General features: G+C 39.0%; 1 protein-coding gene across 1 annotated transcript; it reads left to right on the plus strand.

Moving 5' to 3' along the window:
- The first annotated feature begins 6217 nt into the window (after positions 1-6217).
- On the plus strand, positions 6218-10941 carry polr2i (RNA polymerase II subunit I). Its single transcript, XM_072695084.1, has 6 exons — positions 6218-6442; positions 6951-7005; positions 7089-7162; positions 7740-7814; positions 9329-9380; positions 10698-10941. The coding sequence occupies exons 1-6, from the start codon at positions 6381-6383 to the stop codon at positions 10758-10760; spliced, it is 381 nt and encodes a 126-aa protein (XP_072551185.1). The 5' UTR covers positions 6218-6380; the 3' UTR covers positions 10761-10941.
- Positions 10942-11931: the final 990 nt, after the last annotated feature.

The following is an 11931-nucleotide window of genomic DNA, read 5'->3' on the forward strand; positions in this document are numbered from 1 at the left end:
TCATTCACTCCTTTTTGTTTGGGTTAAACTTGAGTTTCTCGGTACACATAGTAGAGGAATGAGCTTCAATGCTACAGTGATCCTTGCAGAGGTCTCCATCTTCCTAAGCCTATAGTGCATTCAACAAATGACACAAGCAAGTAAGAGGTAACCATCAGAGGTATGCATTCACAAATATATTGTTAACATATTGTTTACTTCCAGACATTGCAACAGAATATTTTCATTTGTTGGACCATAGCATCATGAACAAGGGGTTTCAAGAGATTCATGCAAGGCATCCTACAACCAAGAGAGACATTGTTTACAGGGGATGGTTCAGTCCCAAAGTGTATACCCATTTATGAGATATAGTATGTGCAGTAGCTATATCCTATGTGGATATGCAGTACAAGCATGTCTTTTTTTGTGTGTGTCACTCACATGCACTGATCCAATTGTCACCCTAATGAATACCTAAGAATACCTGCGTATGAACAGGCTTAAAATCTCTGTATATTGTTTGAATGAAGGATACCTGTGGGGGAAGTTGTGTTAATGGTAAATGTTTGTACATACAATATTAATATTTCACAACAGACAGTGGCCAGAACAATCTTAAAATGATTCTTTTTAGTCTGGAATTGTGCATCATGTTGAGTATGATCACACTAAATCATGTACAGTAGTTTTCCATTTATAAAATAACTTACATTTGTTGGCTGCTAAGGAATTTAATTTAATGTAATTATTTATTCATTTAATTGCATTGAAGTAGTCAAGTTCAAGTCAAGTTTGATGAAATAAAATATTAGATTTAACTTGCCTTGATTCTCAAGACTTCCTGAATGAAAATATGTATTTCAGTCTGTATGGGAAAAATGCTAAGATCTTATGCCTTCCTCAAAGGGGCTATAAAGTTCTTAATGGGAGAGTAGGGTTCAGGATTTTTGTGCTAATACCCTATTTAAGAGTCCTCCCTGGCATTGTCTTTGTATGTGTGCCTGTTCATTAAGCAAGTTTCATTTTATTAATATTGTTGGGTGTTGAATGAGGATTTTGTACCCATGCTTTCAACAATCCTTGAAGAACCCTCTCTTAAATAATGGTAAATGGTTCTTACTGTAACAGTTAGCTAGTTAAAAAAAGACGTTCTGCAAAAATTGTTTTTTCAAAAGCAAATGGTTCTGGATAGAACCCCAGCTCTTCAAGAACAACCCTTTTGGAACCTTTTTTTTTCTAAAAGTGTAGCTAGAGAGGACAGCACACAGCTTATGTCCAAAGAGGGAGTTTCAGTTAAAGTGCTAGGTGCATACAGTACTTTAGCTAGTGGAGCTTAGCGTGGATATGATGAGTGAACTGGGAGGAGTCATGGTTTCCATGACCTAATCCATTGTTTTGTGAGCATGGCACCTGGATCTGTCCAACTGCAATAAGATTTCCATGTTCCATTTTTGCTGTTGTCAGTCTTTTCTGATGGTATTACATTGAATTTCTGTCCAAGTTCCTGAAGCTCACCCGGCTGGATGTTCAGAGCAGCTGCATGGGACCACTGCTGAGAAGCTCTGAGTGGATTTCTACATTGCTATGCCCACATGTCTCTCTCTTCTCCTGTGATTCTAGGCTCTCCGCACTCTGACGGAATCACAAGAGTCCAATTCAATAAGGCCATTTCCACCGGAGATATGAAGACTGTATGTAAACAGCCTTTTGAACTGAACTGGAACTAAACGGAACAAGTTGATGAGAAATGACCCCAGCTCTGAACAACATTAGTGCTATTGTGTTAGCGTCTGCTATTACGTATGCTATATTTGTTCCGAATGCTCTTGGAGTCACGGCGTGTTTTAAATTATGCATTGGGCAATAAGTGTGCACCATGCGACTCGTTTCCAGCGGTTCCTGGCCACTGAATCACACTGCTGGAATGTTCTCAGCTGAATGTCTGAATGGTTTTATGGGTGTTTTTACAGGATCTTTCTGTGTGTGGCTTTCTGGTGGAGATTAATCTGATGCAGCAGTGTGAGCAGGCCTTTATAGTACCAACTGGATTACATCAATAGACAATTTCGGACCTTCTGATGATGCCTTAATTCACCAGTTATTCTGGTTGAGTAGAGATGTTTCTGTAAGAGCACTGGATAAGAAAGTAGCTCAACCAGATTTTTGGTTTATACCTGTTTGTTGTCCTGTGTTTGGATGTCAGGGATTTAGGGTAGCGTGTGCTTTAGATTTATTTGTTTTGTCAGTTTTCCTGAATTAGTCAGTTTATATTTGTTAATTTCAGGCCATTTTCCTGAACCTACTTTTTTTTTGATAATAAAGCAAAACCTTGTTTGGTTAATTTGGTTGTTTGTGTTTGTGGTTAAGGGGTTACGAGTGTTATCTTGCAGCTTTGCGTTTGTTGGTCGTGATTAAGCCCAGCAGGGTAGCTGCTGCACAGTGATCCCGTCACAAAACAAACATTGTTGGCAAGCTGCAACCTGACCCATCTGGGCACTGAAGCCGCTGAAGTAGTGTTTGGAAAACTGAGGAACAGCAGAGGGAGTAAGATGGAACGGCATCTTCACAATGTTTAGCTAAACTTACCCTGCCCTTATTTTCTCTCTCAAGTCCAGGCGCTTCATGTGTAATCTTTCATCCTGAAGCACAAAGAGCAGTTAGAGCTAGTCGTAGCTACGCACATAGCCACACATGAAGCTAAACCCACAGGCTCACACATTCTTTCGCATGCAGTGTTTAATGTATAGGGAATAATGTTTCAGTATGTGCCTGGGGCCCTGAATTGGAGCACTCAGTCACAAAGTTCATGGAATGCCAGTGAGCTCATCTCAAGACTGAATGTTGTCCCAACCCAGAGGAACGGTGGATCTTCCACTGAAGCAAGTGTTTTTGTCATGAAAGTCATCAACCATAGTCGTATCAGTTAAAGCAAAGAAAACTGTTAGAGGACTAAAAAACAAGTGCTAGACATTGATAGACATTAGCTAAACCATGGGCTCTCCAATATCTGCTTTAAAATGAAGTATTTAACCTTTAAATTTACCTTTAAATTTTACTTACACACTTTTTAACAAAATTCTTCTCTTCACATATCCCAGCATACCCCAAACTCCAATGCCCCCTCTGGAGTGTTAAGCCTTCAACAGTGGCAGTTTAGAAGACTTGGCCATTGTGGTGTCGATTGCGACAGCATAATGAAGAAATACACCTGAAAGATCAGAAATACTTTTTCAGGTGATAGATGTGGATTTGTCAGTGACTGCTGTCCACATGAAACGTCATGAACATGCAAACCAATAGTTAGCCACAAAAGGATATACAGGTAATAGTTTGCTTAAAGTAGTCTGTGATGTTCTTGAGAACATTTAGATTAAAGATTAACTTGCAACAGAGTGATGGTATAAGCAAAGTGTGGAGGAACTGCCAATGGTTGAAAGCATACCACCTCATCTGTTAAACATGGTGGTGGGAGTGGTATGGCCTGGAACTGCCACAGGTACTAGCTGACTCATCTTTACTGATGATGAAACTGCTGGTGACATTAACAAAATTCTGAGATGTGCAGAAAAAGCCTCCAAACTCAGTGGGCAGTAATTCTTCCTACCACAAGACAATGAACCCTAATAAACTACCAAAGCAACATTTTTTTTTTCTAAAGCTAAAAAGATAAATCTGGACAATTGGCCATGTCAGTTAATTGATCTAATTCCTATTGAGCATATATTTTATATGCTGTTGAAATGATTAAGAACAAGCAAGTATTTCTTTACATCATATTTAGCCACTGATGTTTTGTTGCATAAATTGTTTTATAATTCTGTATTTCTAATAAATAAAGAAAGATAAATAATTGGCTGTTGTAATAAAAACTGAGCAAGTACAGGCTGTGTATGTGTGTGTTCTCTGAGAGTGATTAAACATAATGGTACACACTTGTTGCTTTGGCTCCATTGTGTGTCAGAAATTATTGATGTGTTTATCATCTCAAATTCAGACATAATCTTTCTGGCAAGTGAGAAATGATAGTCATGCTTCAGAGGAAGATATAGCACTACTGCTAAATTCCAATCTATCACCAATACTAATCCCAATCATGACCACCACTAACCCCAGTGCATCACATTACTAATCTCAATCAAGAACCATTAATATCCCAATCCGTCACCATTACTAACCCGAATCCATCACAACCACTAACATTTATCTATCACCATTACTAAGCCCAATCTATTACCAATGTTAACTCCAATCTCTTACCAATATTAACTCCAATCCATCACCACCATTAACCCATATCATCACTATTATTAACCCCAATCATCACACCACTAACCCCATTATATCACCAGTGTTAACCCCAATCGTTCACTATTAGTAACCTTAATCCATCAAAATTATTAACCCAAATTCTTCATCACCACTAGTCCCAATCTGCCACCATTATTAATCTCAATCCATCACTACCACTAACCCCACTCCATCACATACGGGTGACAGCTAGTGAGATAGACTCACAGATAATTCTAACACTAATTGAGGATCAGATTAATCAGATGTATATCTACACTGATTGATTCTGTTCAGACTTTAAATCTTACATCCCATTCATGTGTGTATGTGTGTGTTCAGTTTCACAGTTGGGTAAATTGTGGAGATTCACATCTGCAGCAAAGCATGTTTCTAATTCTAAACAGATCAGACGGTGAATCAGTGCAGTAGAAGTGAGAGTTGTCATGTTGGTGAGTTTTCTGAGTGTGTTCTGTTGAAATCTACTGAATAGAAACACTGCATGTAACACTCACCCGGACTCAGCAAGCTGGCACTGTTGGGCCCTTAAGCAAGGCCCTCCACCCTCCCTGCTCCCCAATGGCTGCCCACTGCTCTGGGCATGTGTGCTTACTGTCACTGTGTGTGTGTGTGTGTGTGTGTGTGTGTGTGTGTGTTCACTGCACGGAGGCCAAATTCTACCTGTGTCCGATACTAATGGTGAATATGGCTGTCTCTTGTCTTCCACTGGAGTAAGTTTATGTGTATTTCTCTCCTGCAGACCAGAGCTCCCAGTCTGTTATCATAACCTTGCACAACACACTTCATTCAGCTTGGCTCTGATTCATCTCCAACCAACACAAATTAAAGCTAAAGCAGAATATTACATGTTTTTCACTCTTTGCTCAATAACTGTGATTTATTATTGAATTTATTTATTGTGTGTTTTCACTTTATATCCTCCACTCTGTATTTACAGCTCTCTGGGTAGCCATGAGTTGGCTGAGGAGGAAGATCTGCATCTGCCAGCCTGGCCTTCTGAGGGAGAAATATTAACAAATCAAAATCAGAATGAGAAAGTAACACATTTATTCCCTTTATTCAAACAGATGTTCCTCTGACAGTTATTTATAATCAACACTAACTCATCAACTAAATGTAATAAAAGCGTTTTTTTATATTCGTACTGCACTGTACATCAATCTTAACAGTAGAACATTTAGTATGAAGAACTGCATTGACTACATTTTAATGGCTTTCATCCATGCTCTGTTAATGTTAGAATTTTTAATGTATACCTTTGTTATCTTATTTGTACTTTATTGGTACTGTATTTCTGTCCCTCTGTAAAGCATGTTGAATTGTCTAGTGTCTTGAGCTGCCAGCCTTCCTGATAAACAGATGAGTCTCTAAGGCCACCAGGTGGTCACTGATGGATCTTCAGCTAGGTTCTTTAAAGGTTCTTGGGTTCAAACAGCTCCGTATCAGAATTAGAATCAGACTCAGCTTTGTGTTTATGTTAAAGTTTATCCTGAAGTATGTTGAGAGACACAAGGATTCTGGTTCATACCGTTGGTGTCGGTACAAGCAAAACAAATACTATACAAAAACAACACTATATTGACATAGATAGATATATGTGCATATTATTTACAGACTTTTCATTCATGTAAAAGATTATACACTTGTTCTATATAGGACCAGACGAGGCTTCAACTATTGTTGGAAGTCAAAGAACATTTTTAGTACTATACAGAACTTGTATTTATACACTCTATAAATGTAAAGTGAACAAGCTACTATTCTACTCAAATAAGCACGACACTAATATAAACCAGTATATTTTGGTATACTGTGGTCAACCAGCACCACACCAGCATAAACCGGTGCATGCATCTAAGCGTTGGTATGCCTGTGTTTCAGTCCTCCACCGCCGCGCGGCGCTCTCACCCACTGCTGCTTCAAGGCAACGCGCATGCGCGGCGGCTCTGGAGGATTCTGTAAACAGGCTGTTAGCTTAGCTGCTAAAAAAACTTTGCGGGTTTGACTTAGAAATTTTGGAAACCGCTGGTTTTAGTGGTTTAACGGTGTAGTATCAGTTAAGTGTGGTGTGGTGAACAAAGAGGAGAGGCATGGATTTGGAGAGCGGAACATATGAGCCCGGGTTCGTTGGGATCAGGTTTTGTCAGGAATGGTGAGATTATAAGTATTAAACATTTCTATGACCTTTTAATTGTTTTTTGATAATGAGGTTAAACGGGAAGCCGAACAACATTGGGCTAGTGTGTAGTACAGAACTGATGTAGCTACAGTCAAAGTTAATCATCCCAATTACTGACCTCAACCAGCCCTAAACCCCTATAAACAAGTAGCTACGTGTTGTGTTTTTGGATACTGGTATTCTGGGTAACCAGCAGCTGACCAGTATATTAAGCTGTAAATCATTGTGGAAAAAACATATGGCTAGAAAGTGAGCAAATTGCGATATCTCAAGTTTCTGATATCCATCTGATATCAGATCAGTGCCCGATATCGGCACACATTTCCCATATCACTGAGCCCAGGCATAGCCATGAGGTGTGCAGATTGGTCAGACTATGCTGCCGTATTGTTGATATTCATTAACATAATCATTATTAAGGCTGGAAGGGGTACCTGTTAAATATTTGACTTCTCATCTTTACCTTCCTTTGTTTTCACAGTAACAATATGTTGTACCCTAAAGAGGACAAGGAGAACCGTATTCTGCTGTATGCTGTGAGTAAAACTAGATCATTTCAGTGCTGTCTTTGATCGCTACAGTTGGGCTCTAGAGCTTTAATTTTTTTGTCTGTTTTCAGTGCAGAAACTGCGACTACCAGCAAGAGGCAGACAACAGCTGCATATATGTGAACAAAATCACCCACGAAGTGGAGTAAGTCATACATACAGTACAGCTAGGAGGTGTTTACATGCACACCAGTAATATGGTTGTTAACTGACTTTTCTAGTGCGAATATAGCTCAGAATAAAACAACTTTGGAGGAAGACAAGTTTCCTGGTAAACAGTATCATCAAACATCATCAAACTGTGACAGTTTATCTTATTTGTGTGACTTAGATTCATATAAAACTATTTACAAAAGACTCCTTGCTGTGCAATGGTGAAGGGTCACACCGTGTATTTAGGAATAAATCTGATTATTGAGTGACTGGTGTAGTTTTCTCTATTAACAGATTATTGTAATTGATTGTAAACGTGTGGAATGGATCATTGCTAAAACTTGAATTACTGTAGTAATTAGATTATGGAGTAAGTGTGTGTGTGTGTGTGTGTGTGTGTGTGTTTGTCTAAACACACTCAGTGTGGTGCCTTTCATGCTTTTGTGTCTGAAGAATTCTGTTTAGTATAAATTTTGTTTATTGTTTATATTATGAATACTGAGGTAAACTGCACGGTTATAACATTTGTTGGAACATGAGTGTCTTAAACCGGTCGTCTTGTTCCACAGTGAGCTCACACAGATTATTGCAGATGTGTCCCAGGATCCAACGCTGCCTCGGACAGAAGACCATCCCTGTCCAAAGTTAGTACTGAACAGTCTCATCACTTATCACATTACATTCATCTTTTATTTTATTACTCTTACGCTTCATTCTTTATTTCAGACTTTATCCTCTCCCATGTCTTTAGCACTCAGTGAGCGTTAGTAAGTGTTATTAGTTGTCATAGACTGGGCCAACGGGGATTAATCTTGAAGTTAGATTTAATCTAGGTTTATTTTTTTTATCCTGGTGCACCAAGCTTATGTTTAATGAGCTACACAGGCTGTGTTTATTACTTCTCAATTTAAAAAAAGGAAAAAAAGGAAAAAAAGGGGGGGGGGGTCCAAAATGGGTGCCCAAACTTGCATAACACTGTGTTCTCTAACTACAAATCCTGAAGGATGTTCTGGGGATTTGGGAATTTAGAGACCTCTCTGGCAAGAATGTGTACTTTTGAGCAATGTAATGTGTAAAGAGTAGATGAATATGATCGTTGCAAGTTTACTCAGTCAAACCTTAGTGAAAGAAATCATATAAGAAAGTTCAAAAGAATTATAGCTACTGTTGCCATTCGTTTTAGCATTATAATTGTATTTTGGTTTTAAACCGTTTAAATGCAGTTGTATGCTGTCACTGTCTACAGAATTATAAAATGTGTTCGCATCTGAGTCCAGTAGCTATATAAAGCGGCCGCTCAGTCAGATATCGTATAGGTGATAGTGTAAGTTGTTTACAAAATGATAGCGAGGATGGCACTTAAAGTGGTCTGAGAATAGTGACTAGCTCTTTTTTCCCTTAAGTTTTCCTGGCTAAGTTGCTATGCATGTAGCTAATACGTCAATGCTGTACTGCACTGTAATGCAGGTGCACACAAAATCCAACAATAGCCTGGCTGCCTGTTGTAGAAAAACACATAATATTCTACCTGTTCAGCAAAAAAAAAAAAAAGCATAGTCAGAATCACTTTTAATCTCTTCAAGGAACTCACTCCTCCTTACTAAAACCTGACCAGTGTTTATCCTGGTTTTAACAAGGACTCTGTCTAACTCTTTTTTGAGTTACTGACTCTCTTCAGTTGTAATACTGCATTTTTTGTGTTGATGAAAACTGAGTTTGCCATTTTTATATTTCCTTGTCCACAGTAGCTCTTGTGTTAGTGCCAATTGCAGAGCCATGGTTGCTCAGGTCCTCTTTTAGAGGCTGTTCATGTGATGCAAGTACGTAAAGACATGCGCCATGGCCTGAAATTAACACCCTGTTTTTATAATGAATACATTAGATGTTTCTGGGGTGGTTGTGTCAGCACACTGATCCCATTTATTGCAATATTTTGTCCTCTCTCTATTCAGGAGTACTTCTGCATTTAATTTGAAAGCAAAGAATTGCTGCCACTAAATTTAGTCTTTGTCATACTGAGCTGCTGTAAGAATATTTTCACATTTGATTATGAATAGTCAGTATCAAAATTGCATCTGTTCAATGGGAACTGTGAGATGTTCATAAATGCATATGCGTAAATGCTCATGTACAGTATTGTAAAATATTTTGTTTTCAGGTGCGGCCACAAGGAGGCGGTGTTCTTCCAGTCCCACAGTATGAAAGCTGAGGTATTGTAACCGCAGCTCTAATCAGTCACACATGCTTGCAGTGTCTCAAAACTCAAAACACTATCCTCTACGTGCGAAAATTCAGATCACTATATTGAGCACTATTCTAGGGTACAGAATTATATACAGAAAAGGTAGTGAACGATTTCTGTGACCTCACTGCTGCGCGACATAAAAAATCTTAACTTCGCTCTTCCTTAGAGAAGCTGCGTACAAATCTTCAAACCAAACAACTACAATGGATTATGGGTATTCCATGTCTGTTTAGTTAACATCATTTGACCGTACATTGTGTGTGTGTGTGTGTGTGTGTGTGTGTGTGTGTGTGTGTGTGTGTAATATATATATATATATATACACACACACACACGGTGGAGGAAATAAGTATTTGATCTCATAATTTTATGCCATCTTTATTTTAACAGTGACACAAAGAATATTAAAAGAAAAACTGAGAAAATTACATGAAATGAGAAATAAAAATGAACTTGAATTTCATTGAAGGAAATAAGTATTTGACCCCCTAGTAAAACATCATTTAATACTTGGTGGCAAAACCCTTGTTGACAGGCACAGCAGTCAGACGTTACACACACTTCTGGTAATTTTGGCCCACTCCTCTCTGCAGATCATCTGCAAATCCTTAAGGTTTTTAGGCGTGCATTTGAAAACACGAAGCTTCAGCTCTCTCCATAGATTTTCTATGGGATTGACGTCAGGAGACTGGCTAGGCCTTTCCATGACCTTGATATGCTTCATATGGAGCCACTCCTTTGTTTCCTTGGCTGTATGTTTTGGGTCGTTGTCGTGCTGGAAGACCCATCCACGACCCATTTTCAGTGTCCTGGCAGAGGCAAGGAGGTTGTCACCCAGGATTTTGCGATACATCTTCAAATAGATGCGGTGAAGTTGGCCTGTGCCAAAAAAAACACCCCCTAAAACATAAGACTTCCACCACCATGCTTGACACGTCGAGTTGAGTTGAGGCCAAAGAGCTCAATTTTGGTCTCATCTGACCACAGCACCTTCTCCCGGTCTCTCTCTGAGTCATTAATATTTTCATTGGCGAACTTCAGGCGGGCCTGGACATGAGCCTTCTTGATCTATGTGTGTGTAGATATGTATATATCCTTCCAGTCACATGAAACATAATTGTAACTATACTTAAAGTATTGTTTTAGTGCAAGTCAAAACATAAACACAGTTCTCCACAGTAATTGTCATTGTATCTTTACCTTTCAATTCTGTGTTTTGTATTATTTTAGTATTGAAGTGTTGGTGCGCCCTGATCATATGTTGTTTGTAACGGTGTTTCAGGATGCTATGAGGCTGTACTATGTGTGCACGGCGCCACACTGTGGACACAGATGGACAGAATAAGGAGGAGGATGGTAGAGGATGAAGATCCTGCTGTGCTGTTGCTGCGTTTGTTCCTGAAGCTGTGAAGAATGAGCTTCATCACTCATCACCAGCAGACCTGATTCCACCCTGGAACTGGAGATTCACAGAGCTGTAATGTTAAATGTTTGTTTTAATTTTTTTAATAAATATTCTGCACAAATATTGCTCTGTTTATTTGTGTTAAAATAACAGGAGCTGTCTCCCTCTGGATACATTGTCCATTTATTTTAGATTCCGTGTAGTTAATTGGTAATTTTTTTAAGTACAGGATAAATATTACTGATTCACCCTCCATCAACAGTGTGAATTGGGTGTATGCACATGACAGGTTTTCACAATTTACACACTAAACTGCGATCAGGGCGATAAAGCCCTGGTTGGCCTTTTGAACTTGTTTCTGCTCCTATGGAGCTCTGAATGTTTGTGTGTGGGGATTTATACTATAAAGTATTCACATAATAAAGCAATACAATCTACACTAGAAATAACTTGAAAATGCTAAATATGTTTACATTCTTGCTCTCTTTAGAACAACTTAAGGCCTAAATGAGTGCAGTCAGATCTGCTGAGGCTATATAATCAAGCAGTATGGCTCACGCCGACAGTGTACAATGTACAGCGCTGTCACACCAGCAAAGGCTGAATCCGATGTCTTGTTTACTGTTGTAGTTTATGGGGACGGTCAGCAGATGTTATATGCTAGTTTTGATAAATGCTTAAGACTTTTGCAGTTCAAAGGCCATGAATTATGTACTTCAAATTAGAAAAATCAATGTGAGGATCCAGAGTAGGAAAGCATCACAGCAGGCAGCAGGGTAGTGAAGAGCCAGGTCTGGCAGTACTGGAACAACAATCGGAACAGGGCATCTCAATACATGTGGAAAAAGATAAAAGGAAAAAAAGGGTTTATGTAAGGGAATATTACGTAGCTGGATTATTGCAGTTTAAACTATGTAGCATGTCTGCATGAAATGAGAGGACAGTAACAAAAAACCCTGTTGTTTTTCACTAGATCAACATAAAATGCATTGGTAGCGATCAGTCAGACAGGGTATAAACCAACCTACAGTATTTTCCAGCCAATCGAGCAGAATCACATGACCTATGGTGTCCAGGGCAGCACAAGAATTGTAGTGCAGCCCCTATCAAA

The sequence above is a fragment of the Salminus brasiliensis genome, chromosome 13 (genome assembly GCF_030463535.1).
Source record: "Salminus brasiliensis chromosome 13, fSalBra1.hap2, whole genome shotgun sequence".
NCBI lineage: Eukaryota > Metazoa > Chordata > Actinopteri > Characiformes > Bryconidae > Salminus > Salminus brasiliensis.